The sequence below is a fragment of the Peromyscus eremicus genome, chromosome 8a, assembly GCF_949786415.1.
Source record: "Peromyscus eremicus chromosome 8a, PerEre_H2_v1, whole genome shotgun sequence".
Taxonomy (NCBI): Eukaryota; Metazoa; Chordata; class Mammalia; order Rodentia; family Cricetidae; genus Peromyscus; species Peromyscus eremicus.
In genome coordinates, this window is record NC_081423.1 from 103,598,067 (window position 1) to 103,616,573 (window position 18,507).

The 18,507-nt window shown below is 43.7% G+C and overlaps 1 protein-coding gene across 1 annotated transcript in view; it reads right to left on the reverse strand.

Moving 5' to 3' along the window:
- Positions 1 to 6,022: 6,022 nt before the first annotated feature.
- Positions 6,023 to 18,507, reverse strand: part of Rab40b (RAB40B, member RAS oncogene family) — a 31,590-nt gene continuing 19,105 nt past the window's right edge. The window contains exons 2-6 of the mRNA XM_059269887.1: positions 12,507 to 12,567; positions 9,529 to 9,589; positions 8,743 to 8,820; positions 7,399 to 7,621; positions 6,023 to 6,762 (exon numbers count right to left, since the gene is read on the reverse strand). Of these exons, the coding sequence (XP_059125870.1) occupies positions 6,491 to 6,762; positions 7,399 to 7,621; positions 8,743 to 8,820; positions 9,529 to 9,589; positions 12,507 to 12,567 (695 nt within the window). The 3' untranslated portion in view covers positions 6,023 to 6,490. The remainder of the gene's footprint in view (positions 6,763 to 7,398; positions 7,622 to 8,742; positions 8,821 to 9,528; positions 9,590 to 12,506; positions 12,568 to 18,507) is intronic.

Below are 18,507 nucleotides of genomic sequence, written 5' to 3' on the forward strand. Positions count from 1 at the left end.
ATGCTGAGAACCAAATTCAGGCCCTCTGGAAGAGTAACAGGTGCTCTTAACTACTGAGCAATCTCTCTAGCCCAAGTGCCTAAATAATATCAGGTAAAAAACACAAAGCTTTCTGGGTAGGAGATTTTCTGCATAACAGTCATTTTCACAGGGCATCTGAAGACATACTTTTGTGTGATATATTTTGAATCTCAGTTTTTGAAGAGAAGCTCACAAACCTTAAAGTGTGTGCCCACACTCAGACTTTCCAGTGAGTGCCACGGGGGAAAAGTGACAAAGGTTCACGGGGTTTAAAATATATTTCAGTTATACTTTCTTGTTTTGTTTTTTTATTTTTTATTTTTGGGGTTTTTTTTGGGGGGGGGGGTTCGAGACAGGGTTTCTCTGTGTAGTTTTGGTGCCTGTCCTGGATCTCGCTCTCTAGACCAGGCTGGCCTTGAACTCACAGAGATCCGCCTGGCTCTGCCTTCTGAGTGCTGGGATTCAAGGCATGTGCCACCATTGCCCTGCCTCAGTTATACTCCCTGTGTATTCACCACCAAAGCATGAATACTTTTTACTTAATATTCTCTGTTTGGTAACTTTCATTCTACAGAAATGTAATTTGATTTGCCATAGCACTTGCTGGTTCTATTACTTTATCAGGTTGCTATAATAAACTGTCACAGACTTGGTATAAAAAATGTGGGTCTCGGCCGGGCGGTGGTGGCGCACGCCTTTAATCCCAGCACTCGGGAGGCAGAGCCAGGCGGATCTCTGTGAGTTCGAGGCCAGCCTGGACTACCAAGTGAGTTCCAGGAAAGGCGCAAAGCTACACAGAGAAACCCTGTCTCAAAAAACCAAAAAAAAAAAAAAAAAAAAAAAAAAATGTGGGTCTCTATTCTACAACATTCCTGGAAGGCAGAAGTCCAAAGTCAAAGTGCAAGGAGGGCTGTATTCACTCTCAAAGGTCCTGGGGAAGAACTCTTCCTGCCTCTTCCAGTTACCACTGACTTGCTGTGGAAGGCCAAGACTTCTGGGTAGCCTGTATAGTCCATAAATATCAGGTTTCCAAAAGGCTTCGGGTCACAGGAACTTAGAAAAAACAGGTTTGGACATGGTGTTTTATGCTTCTGTGTACTCAGGAAGCTGAAGCAGAGGAACCTGTGTGGCCTAGCTTAGCCAGAGATCCATCCCGCACAGCCCACCATCCATCCCAGCAGCACTGAAGAGAAGAGGGAGAGACACTTAGAGAACTTTCTTTAATTGACCTGTACTTTCATCTCCCTAGCTAAGAACCTGAGAACGAGATGCTAAGTCATGGCTGTCCATGCCCTAGATGTTCTCTCCATCAGTGGCATAGCAAAAAAAAAAAAAAAAAAAAAAAAAAAAAAGGCCCTGGCAGGATGTCCTCACAGGTTGGCCACTGTCAAGAAGGCCTTATTCTCTCAGGTTTCACTAGCTATATACACTCACCTGTTTCTTTGTGGATATCTGTTCATTTCATCTCTACAAAGCTGGACCCCCACCCTCCAGCTTCAAGCCTTCAGTGGCACAGATAGCTATGCTCCATCTTCTAAGGACATCGTTACTATGTATCTAGAGTCCTGTAAATTGTTAAATCTGTAAATCACTAACAAAAAACTTAGAATATCTGAGCTTTATCTTGGTTCACTTTTCCTGTTATGTAATCCATGGTTATGTCCTGCTTCCTAAGCAGCAGGACCAGAAAAGAGGCCGATACTTGAGTGTAGCTGGAGAATTTCTCTCCAGCTCCCGCCACCAAGTCCCGCCAGTTCCAGAGCCCACTTATAAAATAAACACACAAACTCTTACATTATTTAAACTGCTTGGCCATTAGCTCAGGCCTGTCACTGTCTAGCTCTTACTCTTATATTTAGCCCATTTCTATTAATCTTTACTTTGCCACATGGCTCATGGCTTACTGGTACCTTACATCTTCCTTCTCCTGGCGGCGGCTCCAGGCAGTCTCTCTCTCAGCCTTCCACTTCCCAGAATTCTTTTCCTTGTCCCGCCTATACTGCAGGTTAAAGACTAAATACTTACAATTTTCCTTAGTGATAATAAAAGATAAGTTAGATATAAAACCTTAAACTTACAAATATAAGATAGATAGGATCTCTTCTTTAATATTGTAACTGTAATTCTTGCTTGATAATTGTTTTGTTATATGTAATTTTACTATGTTAAAGTTAAAACCTTCCTTTTTAAGAAAAGAAAAGGGGAAGTGCTGTGGGATGGTCTGTATGTCAAGTATGTTGCTGATTGGTCAGTAAATAAATCACTGATTGGCCATTGGCTAGGCAGGAAGTATAGGCGGGACAAGGAAAAGAATTCTGGGAAGTGGAAGGCTGGGAAAGGGGACACTGCCAGCCGCCATCAGGAGAAGGAAGATGTAAAGTACCGGTAAGCCACAAGCCATGTGGCAAAGTAAAGATTAATAGAAATGGGCTAAATATAAGAGTAAGAGCTAGACAATAACAGGCCTGAGCTAATGGCCAAGCAGTTTAAATAATGTAAGAGTCTATGTGTTTATTTTATAAGTGGGCTCTGAGACTGGCGGGACTTAGTGGCGGGAGCTGGAGAGAAATTCTCCAGCTACAAATGGCGTCCAACGTGGTGGCAAGAGTTTCCACCTAAAAACTGAGAAAAAAGATTCTAAAACGGAGCTAAAAACAGTTCCTAATTGTCTCTCTCAAATGAGCGGCAGCTGCCGGTTTGAGCTACTGGCGGGTTCCTGGCGTGCATGCTCGACCTGCAGTATGGCGGGAATAAGGCCTCTGCAAGTAGCACATTAAACTGTGTGGTGAATTTAGCCTTTGCTAGTACAAAACAAAAAAAGAGGTTTCTGGGCTACACGCTACTTTGGTAAAAGTGTAGACCCACTATTTCTGAGAGTTATGGCTCCCAGAGCTGGCGGAAAGCGGACGGCCGCCATGTTGGGAAGCTGAAGTGGGCGGAACCAGCAGCCACAGCGCCAGTGCCGTTTCAGGCTTAGAAGGCTACAGTTTAAAGCAATAGGCTCAAGCTAATATAAAAAAATAAGCCACGTAAAGATGGCTACCACACAAAGAATCTGGATTATGTTCTCTTTGATATTCGTAACTGCAGAAAAACATTTGATTGTAAAAGCTGTTGAGTTATGCCAAAATGTATATTTTAAAGGTACCTTGACTTCAAAATTTGGATATAAGGATATGTTGCTTTGGAAAAGAGTCTCTGCTCTTGTTTCCACAGAAAGCCAGAGACTATGGATTTGTTCCAGATTAAGATACATCAGGTTTGACCAGCCAAGACCCCCTGAAAGGTCTCCAATGACACCATGGCCCAGATGATTCAACATCCAGAATGGTTTCAAGTCAACTGGCTCAGATATACAGCCTCACGGACTACTCCATGATCCTAAAATTTTCTTTCTGTCTCCAGAAGATACAGCGCCCCCCTCCAGCAGGAAGTAGTAAGAGAAGCTACGCCCAAATTCCCAAATATACCAAGCTGGCTTTAGAGATGGAATTGGCTCACTCCCCCTCTAAACCCAGACATATTGCTCAAAAAAAAAAAAAAAATTGTTAAGAGATTCTTATGTCCCAAATCAGAAGAGCCCTCTGCTGTGGGACAGAGAAAAAACAATATTTTTATTTAAATCAGGTTGATTATAAATACAATCTCTTTCTAAAACAAAAAGGGGGATAGTTTAGATATGATAGGATAAAAGGGTAGATTAATGAACCTACTTTTAAAGAATAACAACTTGTTTAAAATGTTTTACATTGCTATAGATTTTAGTTTATTGATACAAATTTAAACTTAATTTTGTTATACTGTATATATATTTCTATTCTTGTTTGAGGTATTATGTTTATGTAACTCATTTAAAATTGTAATGGATAATTAAAAAATAGATTAATAGTTAGTCATCTATGATAATATTTGTAGCCATGTTAGTTAAGTCTTCTAGGTATACATAGATATATTTCAGATAGATAGGTAGTCTTCAAACACTTCAAAGACCTACAGAATATGGCATTTAAAATGTTTTAAAAGTTTAGACTTTTTGGACAGTGAGACATGTCTGCTCCTGACGGCACCGATTTACTTCAGAAAGGAGGATGGGCATCGAAGACACTCCATACGGAGTTTATCTTCACCTTGACAAAAATAGCCATTTGGGCAAGAAACTGTTCTTGCCTGGACTGCCTGATCAACTGGACATGCAGGACCCATAGAAAGGTGACCACTGAACTTTGCTTGACAAAATGGTCCTTCAGGTTCCTGCTTTGCAGAGAAAACTGCCAGACATTCTACAGGACACAGAGAAAAGTGAATAAGAGACTCTAGGCCTGTGGGCTGAAGACAGATGCCCCAACTTTACAAGAGAACTTTGAATGACTGTCCAGGCTGCCAGCTGTCTCTGTCTACCCTACAAGACTCCTAAAAGTTGCTTACATCCTTCTCCAATTCTCAGGTAGTATTATATCCTTCTGAGGTCTTTGATGTGGTTAAAGACTAGATACTTACAATTTTCCTTAGTTATAATAAAAGATAAGTTAGATATAAAACCTTAAACTCACAAATATAAGATAGATAGGATCTCTTCTTTAATATTGTAACTGTAATTCTTGCTTGATAATTGTTTTGTTATATGTAATTTTACTATGTTAAAGTTAAAACCTTCCTTTTTAAGAAAAGAAAAGGGGAAGTGCTGTGGGATGGTCTGTATGTCAAGTATGTTGCTGATTGGTCAGTAAATAAATCACTGATTGGCCATTGGCTAGGCAGGAAGTATAGGCGGGACAAGGAAAAGAATTCTGGGAAGTGGAAGGCTGGGAAAGGGGACACTGCCAGCCGCCATCAGGAGAAGGAAGATGTAAAGTACCGGTAAGCCACAAGCCATGTGGCAAAGTAAAGATTAATAGAAATGGGCTAAATATAAGAGTAAGAGCTAGACAATAACAGGCCTGAGCTAATGGCCAAGCAGTTTAAATAATGTAAGAGTCTATGTGTTTATTTTATAAGTGGGCTCTGAGACTGGCGGGACTTAGTGGCGGGAGCTGGAGAGAAATTCTCCAGCTACACTTGAGCCTCTGTAGAGCCAGTAGGCTTTTGGCAAAGAGAGTGACAAGGGTTTCTTCTCTAGAGAAATGCCTAGTCACAGCTCTCTGCTCCCAATAAGGGACAATAAACCTCTGACATTTGCCAGGAGACACACGAGTTTTGTCTTTTAGTACTTTTACTTTATTTTGTTGAGAAATGGTCTCACTCTCTAACCTTGGAACTCATATGTAGTTCCAGGTTGGTCTAAATATCACAGCAATGTTGCTTCAGCCTCCCAAGAACTGGGGTGACAGACGTTAGCCACACACCCAGCACCACTGTCTTTCTCTGCAAGTCTTATCTGGGAAAGAAGTCTTTCTCAAAGGTTATAAAGGACAAAAACTAAGCTTTGTGGTAAGCATCATGAACCAAAACTACCCGTTTTGGCCACACCAAGCAAGGAGACAAGTGGAGAAAAGCGCTGTTACTTATCTAGATCTAGAAAGAGATATCATGACTCTGTAAAGAGAGGAACAAGTATCTACTTTATTGAGAAATATTTCCCTAAATAATACTGTTTTTACTTCATTCTTTACTGAAATACCTCTCTCCTTGCTAATCTGTTGAAATAATGCTGGTTATGTTCAACATAATTGGAGATATCTTTGGCATTTTCTTCCTGTAGCTTCATAACTTGTAGGACACTTTGTACAAAAAATGTAGGTTTACAGAAAAATATGAATATAGATTACTTATTAATCCCAAAATGTAGTAAATGACATAGCAAAAACTTTATCAAATCCATGTCCTACCCAAATGGGACAGATCTGTTGTACACAATCTCTATGTGCAACTGCAGCATTTTTTTATATAAATTGGAACTTTGACATTAAAAAGAGGTTTATAAAAGGTCCCTCTTGTAATATCAGTGATGCTAGCCTATCTGATTATCATTGTTTCTGAAATTTCCTTGAATATGTATTCACTACACACATTTTATCAGCCATATAAAAGCAGTTACAGAAAAAGTTGCACAGCAATCATGATAAAAGCAACATCCATAATTTCATATTATCAAGAGTAGGGCAGAATATTAATTTTTCCCTTTGTACACACAAGTCTAGAACAAGAGCTTCATGCACATCCACACAGAAGTGTCAGTCACAGCGCACTGGGCATTCATACTACATCAGTGGCATAGGCATTCCAAATGAAGTAGCATCATTACTGTAAGAGATGGAGAATATGTTTCTTGGGTCTAGAATGGTCTCTGTCCTCCAGACTCTCCTAGAGAGCCAGCCCTCTTTTTACTTTTTAATTTGAGGCAGGGTCTCACTAGTTGCCCAGGCTGGCCTTGAACTCATTCTATAGCCCAGGTGGGCCTTGAGCATGTGATCCTCCTGCTTCAGCCTCTTGAGTAGCTGGGATGATAGGCCTGTGCCACCAATTCTAGTTCCTAAGAAATTTTGCAGCTATTCCTGGTACAGTTTCTGGGTGGGCTCTGGGGTGGGCGGCTGGTCCTGGCTTTGCAGAAGCTGCTCCTCTTGTGGCTGGAGCTAGCAGTTAGGGAGTAGGAGCGGCCATGCATCATCCTGGTGTTCAGGCCATTGGCCATAGAGAATGACTTAAGGTGGCTTCTTAAGGCAACAGGAAGAGGGAGCTTGTCCACTAGGTGCACAGGTGTGCAGGACACCACAGCACGGCAGCAGAGGTCCTGCAGACTCAGTACTTGTAAAAAGAAAAGAGAACCACTTATATTATGCTTTCCATGATTAAGGGATATTTACAAGAGGAAGTTCCACATCTGATTGCCTCCCTCCGGGAACTGAGAACCTCTACTGTGAGGCTGTGTCACTGGTGAATGTAGCAAACCCTGTTCTGCCTCCACCTCTGCCCATGTACAGACCACACAAAAATCTTCTCATGAGCTTTCTTCCACAGCTGTAATAATTACTTCTTTCAAATACATTTGCTTAAAAAATGAACATTTAAGGGGTTGGGAATTTAGCTCAGTGGTAGAGCGCTTGCCTAGCAAGCACAAGGCCCTGGGTTCGGTCCTCAGCACTGAAAAAATAAATAAATAAATAAAAAATGAACATTTATCTATCTATGTGTGTGCATGACCCATCCTACACATGGAGGTCAAAAGCCTTCCATGAAGGTTCCAGGGATAAAATTCAGGTTGGTAGGTTGGCAGCAAAATACCTTTACCCACTCAGCCATAGTCCCTAAATGAATTTGATTTTTGAGAATGGCCACAGAAGCCTTGAGGTAAGTCCTAGGAGGCAGACAATTGTGCAGGGGTTATGAAACCACCTCACATCTGATTAGGCTAAAGGAGACTCGGACTGGCCCTCCTCATACCCTTGCTCGGTCTCCAGAGACGGTCCATCCCATGCCGCAGCAGCACGATCCTAGCCAGCTCCGTGAAGGATTCTGTGATGTTGAAGTTGCACAGAGGGCTAACCTCAAAGAAGGTCACACCCAGGCGCTCAGCGTAGGCCTGGGCCTGCTCAGTGGGCACCTGCCGCTTGAATGCCAGGTGCAGCCGGTTTCCCACCAAGATTTTAGGAACCCCAGGGGCATGCTAGAGCATGAGAAAGGCAAGGAAAATGGGTTGAGTGGTGTACCTCTACAAATTCATGTCCACCCAGAACCTCAGAATGGTACCTTATTTGTAATATGGTCTTTGTTTATGTAACAACTTAAGATGAAGTCTTACTGAATTGCAGGGAGGCTACTCTAATGACTGCTGTCCTCATTGCGGGAGGAGAGGACACAGAGGGGGCCCAGGGAAATGCCATGTGACAATGAAAGCGGAGTGACTGCCAGAGTAGCTGCATCCACCAGAAGCTGGGATAGCCAGGAAGAATCTTGTCCTGGAGCTTTAGGAAGAACATGGCCCTACCAATTTATGTCCTCCAGAACTTGGAGAAAGTTAATGTTTTAAAACACTCAACCTGTGGCCCTTTATTAGGAAAGTCACAAGACCCTAATCAGCAAGTGTGGTGCTCATCCACTAGGTCTCAAGCAGCAGCTGGACAAGCAGCAGCCCCATCACTGTCCTGTAGTGGTATTTGCTCCGCCCAGCCATACAACAGCAGGCAGCACCGCCTCCTTCGGGTCATGTGTGGGGCGTTTACCCACCAACCCCACAGCTCCCCAGAGTTTTCTTGAGTGTGAGCAGCAGGAAATATTAGATAGAAGGATTTATTGTGGAGAATATTGCGGAGATAAACAGATAGAAAATAAAGGATAGCCTCGAGAGGGCCTGGAACCTTTTCCAACGGCCCCGACCATCTCTGCCCCAGGGTATTTATAGAGACGCCAAGGGGTGGAGCAAATGACCTCCTCCCCCAGCACAGCCAAGTGCAGACCATCTCAGACACCTGCACTCAGGCCCGTGGTCCTAATCATCCTCTATGTGGACCTGCTGGGTAAAGCCACGAGGAACCCGAAAACGGGCTCCCACAGTCATGGGTGGAGAAAATACCACTACACTGTCCACCCACCCATCCCATTAACTGGGATTGGGGCAAGCAGAACCTGCATGCCTGAGCAGAGGCACAGCAGAGCCCAGTTTCCTGAGCCTTGAGGTCCTTTGGTCACACTGTTGGGTCCAGCTATGAGGTGAAGCTTTCTCCCTGTTGTTGAACCTCTGGCCAACAGCCACATGGGTCAATCCCTGGCCAAGGTCACGAATCATACCTCATCAATCTCCTTAATCCATCGATTGATGCCATCAAAGGACCATCGGTTGGCAATGTCATAGACCAGGATCACACCCTGGGAGAGAAGTCACAAAGGTCAACACACAGAAGAACACAAGAGGCAAGCTTGGTCCAGAGACTTGCAGAGACAAAACTATTTTTAAAAATCAAGACAGTATCTCATTGTATAGATGAGGCTGGCCTGGAACTCACTGAGATCCACCTGCTTCTGTATCCCAAGTGCTGGGATTAAAGTTAAACACCACTATGCCTGGTCCCTAACTAATCATCTTACATACTTTGACAAAAGCATATAATTTTGATTTATCTATTTCTTTTAAGAGTTACATTATTATTTCCAATGATGTTTCATGCACTCACTGACAGATGCTTAAATAAAAAGTTGAGCTAGAGTCTGGAACTCATAACCATAAATTTGTCTGGGGCTTACGATGTGGGGACATTGCCACCTAATGCAAAGCAAGTCCCTCCCCAACATATAGTGCACACATAGACATGCTTACACATAGATAAGCTCAAATACAGATATGCACATGCATGTACACACACATTCAGGCACTCATGAGAATACATGCACACACATGGCATCTGTGATGCTGAAAAAACATAATCCACCAGATTATAGCACCTGACCTGCATCAGTTTATATATAAGCTTAACTGCTTTATCTTCCAATTTAGCCATAAAAGAGATGGCTAAGTAAGAATTTGTAAATGTTATTTCTCAAAATCAATTTGATCTCCAGGCTTGGAATGCTGTTTACCTGTGCTCCTCTGGAATACGAGCGGAATATGGTACAAAATCTCCCCTGCCCTGAGGTGTCCCTGGAAAAGATGTTGGAGACTGTTAAGAGGAAATTGGTGTTTCTTCTTGATAACCACTTCTCAAACTTTGGAAGCCACACCAAGTACCTTTTACAGTCTTTGTGTTGGTGGCCATTACCTGCCAATCCAAGACAAAGTCACAAAGCCATCCTGAATTTTCTGGAGTGATCTTGGCAGCAACATACCCTTTGGGCTCATTCTTGTTTTCATTGTTGTTTTTATAGTGTGTGTGTGTGTGTGTGTGTGTGTGTGTGTGTTCAAGAGCTTGTGTCTATGCACAAGCACATGCACAAGCCATGATACATGTGTGAAAGTTAGAGGACAGTTTGTGGGAACCTATCCTTCCACTCTGTGAGTACTGAGGATCAAACTCAGGTTATCAGACTTGGTGGCAAGCACCATTACCCATTGAGCCGTCTTATTACTCTGTAGCCTCAGCCTCCTGAGCACCAAGATTAAAAGTGGACACCACTACACTTGACTGGTTGTTCTGAGACAGGGTTTCTTTATGTAACCCAGCCTTGACTCAAACTTATAGTGATCCTCTTGTTTCCTACCCCTAGTGCTGAGATAATGGACATATGGTACCAAGCCATATATATATATATATATATATATATATATATATATATATATATATAACAAAAAAGATTTGTTTGTTTTTAATTAATGTGTACCTATGTGTCTGTGTGAGATTTTTGTGCACTGGGTGAATGATGCAGAGGCCAGAAGAGTGTGTCAGATTCTCTGGAACTGGAGTTACTTGGTAACCCTGAGCCATGAGTAGTACTAGGGACCAAACCCAGGTTCTCTGGAAGTCAAACTAGAACCAGGCATGGGGGCACATGCCTTTAATCCCTGTACTCTGGAGACAGAGACAGGCAGATCTCTCTGAGTTCAAGACCAGCTTGCTCTATATAGCAAGTTCCCACCACCCAGGGCTACATAGTAAAATCCTATCTCAACAAAACAAAACAAAAGTCAGGCTAGAAACCTAACAGTGGGTTTTAACATTATTCTCAGACATTTAAGTAAACCAAATATAATTTTAAAAGTTATTTTAAGGTTGGGGATATAGCTTGGTGGCAGTATATTTCCCTCACGCAAGCAAGACACTGGGTTCCATCCCTAACACAGAATATTTTTTTTTCCATGTTTAGGCAAGATCCTTCCCTGACATCCAGTTTCTCTATAAGCAGATTCTCCAGATATGTCCCCAAGTTGATCAACATAAGGGACTGACAGGACTTCTACTCTGCAGATGATGACACACACCAGGAGTGTGGTACTCAGAAGGCTAGGTCAGCATGCCAAGAAACTACCAGGACAAAGGAAGATGTTCCCAGGGTGAGTTCCTCGTATTTTGCACTCATTGTGGTAACTCTCCAAAAACGGTGCACTGCTTCTTTAGTCTTTTTAAAAGCTATGTAGATACACATCTACACATTCGGTTAACATATCCACTTCAACATTACTCTTGGGAATGAAGAATTTCCAAAGGCCATGTACATAGGTGTGTCTTCACAATGCCCATGGAACAGGTATGTTTTTTGCTGTACATCATCTGTAACTGGTGACTATCCCAACACCTGAGAGGAGTGCTGGGGCTCAGGAAGGGCATGAGCTAGAGGCATTGGCTTTTGTCAAAGACATGGGAAGAACTATCTCACTGTTCTGAGAAGTAAAGTAATCGAAGATTTAAGGGCTAGCCTCAACAAAACTTACATGAAAGCCACTAGAAAGTCTGTAGCAAGAAGACAGTAAGATTGAGTTGTATCTGCTGGCCTTGTGTGATGCTGTTAATCACATAGGCCCATGGTGAGAGCCCTGTACATAACCACAGCCTCCTCTTCAGACATGGGAGGAGAAATACGCTGACCTTAGACATCAGGAAACTGTGTGACTGTGTAGAGGGGTCAGTGTGGACACAGCAACTGACACCACCTGAAAGAGGCCTCAGGTTGTACAGGGACTGGGGTTAGTTTTTATTTTTTGTTCAAGATTTTATTTATTTTTATTTTATGTATATGGGATCTTTGCCTGCAATTATGTTTGTGCACCACATGTGTGTAGTGCCTACGGAGGCCAGAAGAAGGTGTCAGATCCTCTGAAACTTGAGTTATGGATAGTTGTGAGCCACCATGTAGGTTCTGGAAATCAAACCCAGGTCTTCTGTAAGAGTAGTCAATGCTCTTAACCATTGGGCCATCTCTTCAATAACTGGGATTAGTTTTGAGCATGGTGAGAGTGAGTCCCTGAGGCCTCTGGAGGAGTGCAGTAGGGGCTTGGCTTCCTGAAAAAAGTCAGCAAGAGCTGGAGACTCAGGAGAGACCAATTCTACTGCGAAGTTAGGCTATGCACACGTCTATAGACTCAGTATTTTTAGGCAGAGCCAGTGGAGCTAGAAGTGCAACCTCAGATGTATTTCCCCAAAGGCCACAGGGGCTCAGAAGCGAGAATGAGCCCCAAATTCCCAGGCTTAGGTCCTGGAGAATGAGGAGGACAGAGGCTGTTTGGCTTAACTCAAGACTGGTGTGGTACCTGTAGGGGAGACAGAGTAGAGGGAGCTGTAGCCCAGGAGGTCAACAAGGCTTCTGCCCTTGGAACCAGGACACCCTGCACTCTGTTCTGTACACTCAGAATTGGGGGTGGGAGAACTGGGCTGTCCTGGTCACTCTACTTCCAGGTGAAGTGAAACAGGAAACAGGTGACAACAAGGTGTCTTGTACCAACAAGGGCTCTTTCTTAGACATAGTTTAGCCCTAGGAGCACAGCCCCTTAAATAATGGGGTAATGGGCTTCAATGGGCTCAGACAACTGGGTCAACACCTTTTGAGGAAAGCCACCAGCTCAAGCTAGGACTAAAGGGCACGGTTCCAGGACCAGAACATCCTGACCAGCATAGCCCCGAACTCACCAAAGCTGCAGTTTCACCCTTCGGCCATCTAGCAGGATGGTGGTCGTCTTGTGATCAATTCCTGCAAAAGGGTTCAGGACATATTAGGTTTGGGGCTGGATGTATTTTCTCAGCCATCACCAACAACAGAACTATGAAGTATGTGAAACTGTCTTTTTTTTTTTTTTTTAAGATTTATTTATTTATTTATTATGTATACAGCATGTATGACTGCAGGCCAGAAGAGGGCACCAGATCTCATTATGGATGGTTGTGAGCCACCATGAGCCACCATGTGGTTGCTGGGAATTGAACTCAGGACCTCTGGAAGAGCAGGCAGTACTCTTAACCTCTGAGCCATCTCTCCAGCCCCCAAGTATGTGAAACTCTTGCATTGAGAGAGAAAAAGGTTTCTCATCATATAGCTTCAAGTTCACAGGCAGGTGTGAGATCTCTGAAGATTCCCTTAGACCCCAGACTGACCTCCCAGTGGAAAGCCACTCAGATTCAAGCACTCTGGCATCCATGTTGGTTGCCATCAGCTCAGTGCCTGGGTGCTTCCCAACTGGATATGTTGGGCCTTGGTCATCCCCCACTGCTATCTTCAGGATGGGCACTGAGCCGGGGGGATGAATGACCCCATGATGCTGACTTGAAACTTCTACTCTCAAGAACCACTCTAAGTCTTCACAGAGCTATGTATGGCCGGCCTAGTGGCTGGTGGATTTGCTGTAGTACCATAGCCAGCTGAGTTCTCCATCACTTATCTGTCCCTTCTTACCTCTGCCCCTTGCTCTAGCCACCCTACACTGCACATGAAAGCTAATCTCAGCTGTTTCCAAGGGAACAGGGTTAAAATAGTAGGCCTGGCAGTAGGAGTGTGTCCCCTGCGAATTACACTAGGAATGTGAAGGCAATGCAGTCTGGGAGCAGAAAGGGAAATGCCAACTCTGATTCTGTGTATGCACAGGAAGGTAGGCCAAACCTTAAGCTAAGTGACCTCTAGACTATACATTATGGGCAGTTTTCTAAGCTTTCCTCTCTTTTCAAGTTCATATGTGTGTGTGTGTGTGCATATGTATGGTGTATGTTTGTGCACATGTGCATGAGGATGTGAATACATGTGTGATCAGCATGTATGAAGGTCAGAGGTTAACCTCAGGTCAGTCTCAACCTCAGGTCAGTCTCTCCACCTTAAGATTTTATTTTTAATTATGTGTATGCGCGCGTGTGCATGCGCGCGTGTGCATGCGTGCGTGCGTGCGTGTGTGCGTGCGTGTGTGTGTGTGTATGTGTGTGTGTGTGTGTGTGTGTGTATGTGTGTGTGTGAGAGAGAGAGAGAGAGACAGACAGACAGACACACATTATATGTTGTGGTATACCTGGAGGTTAGAGGACAACTTCCAGGAGTCAATTCTCTACTTCTACTTTTGTATGAGTCCCAAGGATCAAACCCAGGTTGTCACTGTCACCAGTTATCTCCTCCAGGGTTCCCGACATGCCTCTGAATTGGGCTCTAATGTGGATGTTAAGGGTCAGGGGTAATGTCTGAACTAAGATCATCATGCTCTCATGGCAAGCGCTTTCTAGCACACCATCTCACCAGCCCCTCAGGTCTTGTGTTTTAATTTTTACTACATTCATGGGCACCTGGGCAGGAATGCATGCCACACACTTATGCACTTGTATGAAGTTTAGAAGACAACCTCGTCCACCTTGTGGGTCCCAGGGATCAAATTCAGGTTTGTTGTTGTTGTTGTTTTCCAAGACAGGGTTTCTCTGTGCAGCCTTGGCTGTCCTGGAATCGCTCTGTAGACCAGGCTAGCCTCAAACTCAAAGAGATTTATCTGCCCCTGCCTCTCGAATGCTGGGATTAAAGGCATTGGCCACCACTACCCAGCAGAATTCAGGTTCTTATGCCTAGTGGCAAGAGCTTTTACCTGTTGTCCCATCTCACTAGCCCCCTAAAACGTGTGTGTGTGTGTGTGTGTGTGTGTGTGTGTGTGTGTGTGTGTTTATGTGTTTTGCTGGGGATGGAACTCAAGGCCTCACAAATGCTAGGTAAGCGTCCTACCAAAGGGCTGCATCCCAGATTCCCCCAAAGTTTTGTTTCGTTTTGGTTTTTGAGACAGGCAGGTCTCATGTAGTCTAGGCTGACCTCAAACTATCTATATAGCTAAAGAAGACCTTCCCCTTGTTTCCCACTTCCTATGTATTGGGATGACAGGCATGTACTATCATGCCCAGCCTCCAAAAACTATTTTTAAAAACAAATAATATCCTCCTTCATGCCACCAGAAACCATTTTTCCGCTTTTTAATGAAACCATTAAAACCATTTAGTGGGGCTGGAAGGATGACTCGGGGATTAAGAACACTGGCTGCTCCTCTAGAAAACCCAGCTTCAGTTCCTAGCACCCAGTTGGCAGATCACAACCATCTACCCGATGTTCCCTTCTGGCCTCCATGGACACTGCATGCATGTGGTACACAGATATACATTCAGGCAAAACACCAATGCACATAAAAATAAATCTTAAAAAAAAAAAAGAACCATCTTCTGGGGCTGGAGAGATGGCTCAGTAGTTAAAAGCACTGGCTGTTCTTTCAGGGTACCCAGGTTCAGCTTTCAGACCTGCATGGCAGTTTACAACCATCTGTCATTGTAGTTCTTGGGGATCCTATGTCCTCTGCTGGCCTCTACAGGCACAAAGCACATATATGATGCACATACAGGCAAAACACTCATATATATAAAATAAAATAATTTTTTTAAAAGAAAAAAACATCTCCTGAGCCTGGTATTGTGGTGATTCATGCCTATAATCTCAACACTGGGGAGGTAGAAGCAGGAGGATCAGGAATTCAAGATTATCCTTACTTACACAGCAAATTTGATGCTAGCTTGGGCTACCTGATACTCTTTTGAAGGAAAGAAAAAGGTAAAGAAAGAAAAAATGAAAATGAAAAATGAGGGCTGGGGAGATGGCTCAGAGGTTAAGAGCACTGGCTGTTCTTCCAGAGGTCCTGAGTTCAATTCCCAGCAACCACACGGTGGCTCACAACCATCTGTAATGAGATCTGGTGCCCTCTTCTGGCCTGCAGGCAGAACACTGTATACATAATAAATAAATAAATAAATAAAGGAAAATGAAAAATGAAATGAATGAAACTGTGTGCATTCACTCCTGGTGCCCCTGGATGATAGCCAGATCTGGAGACTAGAACATACAAAGAGCTGATGAGAATAGGACCCAGAAACTGAGTCCAGGAAAGGACACCTGAAAGGGGCACACGCTTTGTGTCACAGATGCCATAACTTTTGTAACCCTAAGAATCCAAACTGCCAACTAGTGAGACACACTAGTTTTTTTGTTGTTGTTGTTCTTTGTTTGTTTTGGTTTTGGTTTTGGTTTTTTGAGACAGGGTTTCTCTGTGTAGCCCTGGCTGTCCTAGAACTCACTCTGTAGACCAGACTGGCCTCAAACTCAGAGATCCACCTGTTTCTGCCTCCCGAGTGGAGTGCTGGGATTAAAGGTATTCGACACCACTGCCTGACTTTCTTTCTTTCTTTCTTTCTTTCTTTCTTTCTTTCTTTCTTTCTTTCTTTCTTTCTTTCTCTTCCTTCCTTCCTTCCTTCCTTCCTTCCTTCCTTCCTTCCTTCCTTCCTTCCTTCCTTCCTTCCTTCCTTCCTTCCTTCCTTCCTTCCTTCCTTCCTTCCTTCCTTCTTTCTTTCTTTCTTTCTTTCTTTCTTTCTTTCTTTCTTTCAAGATAGAGTCTCATCGTGTAACCTTGGTTACCCTAGAACTTGCTGTGTAGACCAGGCTGTGTACAAACTCACAGAGATCGGCCTGCTTCTGCCTCCCTAGTGTGCCCAATCAGAAAAGTAGATCGTGTATGAGTCAGGTGTACAACTTGGCCATGCTTCTTTTGATCTTCAACACTAAAGGAACAGCCTTGGAGCTCAGTGCAGTCACCTGGAAGAATCTAGAGGTCTGGGTTTCAACTACAGGTTACCATTCCCAGGAGAAGTGTTGCAACTCCATCTCCAGAGTGCAGGGCACAGGAAAGCAGGAAGAAGCCCCTATATGAGTTCTACTAGGTAGCTCCTCCCCAGGTCTGCAGGGAGAGAAGATGCCTCAGCAGTTGAGGTCTCTATACTCTGGCTCCATGTGGACAGAACAGTGGTTGAACTAGTCCTGGTTACACAGCACCATGGGGCTGGAACTCTTTCTGAACTCACCTGTCAGTCCCCTCTACCCCACCATACATTTCTCCAATGTTATGTAACACACTCCCTCCTGTTTCTGGTCTGACTCCCTTATCCAAGCCCCGGCTCCTGCACTCTCAGTTCTCTAACAGTCCATGTCTCAGAGTAAGGTTCTGAATCCTGATAAGCTGAGAGAGAGACCATCATGCCAGTGGACAGGTAAATCAGTGGAAGAATGAAATCCCACTCCTTAGAGAGGAATGCCTCTGCTGTTCTTTTTAAGAAACTTGGAGTCAGAAGCATGGGACCTCCTAGCCCATTAGTGAGAACGCACAAAGATGCTAGCATGCCTGTGACTTTGGACATTCCTTGGCCTGGCTTGTCTCACCCCTGACAGCCCCTCCCCCCATCTCTCCACCTTTATGTTCTCTTGTCTTTATCTATTTCCTAGGCTGGAGGATGGTGGGGGACATTTTCAGCATCATATGCTGACTTCATTTCCACAATGAATGGCTACAGCTATTGCATGTCTCTATTTCTCTCAAATGAAGACTCCGGAGGTGGCTTCCTCATGTGACCACAGGAGAGAATCCCTTCAGGAGAAAGAAAAGTCCTGTCCCTTCCAGGAGGAGCCCAAGCTGTCATCCCAGCACAGTAGCCTCCTCACAGACCTTCAAATCCATGGAATGCATAGGACTATCAAACACAGGTGTTCTGCAGTGATCAGCACTGAGGCACACAAAACTTGACATACATACAACAAATAGAATGTGGATAGGGTTAACTTTGAAAATGTTTCTTTCCCCTGGAATGCTAAAGACTTTTCACTCTCTCCATGAAGCAATGAATAAAAACACTTGGAAATCTATTTTGAATGAGGAAATAATAATTTTGATCTCAGCATGTCTGTCTCCAGACAAGCAGAGTGCCCACCCTTCACAGGCTGGAGGACATTTCATTTTGGTTTCTGAGGAAGCTACCCTCTGCCTAGGCAGGCTGGCTCTTCCAGCCTTGGAACATCTTTTTGCTCTGTCATACTTACAATCACGTTTGATCATAAGGATTGACTGTACATATGGTGGAGGTCCCATAAGATTACTTCTCCTGGTAACATTGTAGCACTCTTCACATGGGCATGGCCTAAGGTGTTCCTCGGTGAAAACTGGCTAGTGATGCATTCTTTAGAATGTGTCTCTATTGCTACATGGCACTAGGCTGTCCTGTAACAACTATAACAATACGGAATGAAATTTTTAAGCACTTACAAGTTTTATTACATTATTTGTGAGAGACAGTGTATTTGGTCACACACATGTGTCACAGCCTGTGTGGGGGTCAGAAAAAAAAACTTGCAGCACTCCATTCTTTCCTTCCACCATGTGCGTCCTGGAAACAACTGAGGTCATCAGCTTGGTGGCAATCCTCTTTACCACTGAGCCATCTCACTGGCCTACCTACAGCCTCCACACCTTACTAGTTTTATAAAAAAGAACTAGATTTGGCTTTTGTTTTCATCAAAGTCATGAGTCTCTGGCTTTCTCAAGTTGTTCTGAGATCCAGGAGAAACATTGCAAGCCATCCTCCTCTACCCATGTCCCATTATCTATTTAATGTTTTTCACTCCTTTCAGTAGCCATTATTTTGTCATATTTTTGGCTTTTTGAGACAAGATCTCCATGTAGTCCAGGCTAGCCTTGAACTTGATATGAACCATAGCTGGCCTTGAATTCCTGATTTTTGCCTCCCAAATTTGAGATTATAGATGTGTCCTACCATATCCATAAAATTGTTTTGGTTTCTGTTCATTTGTCTT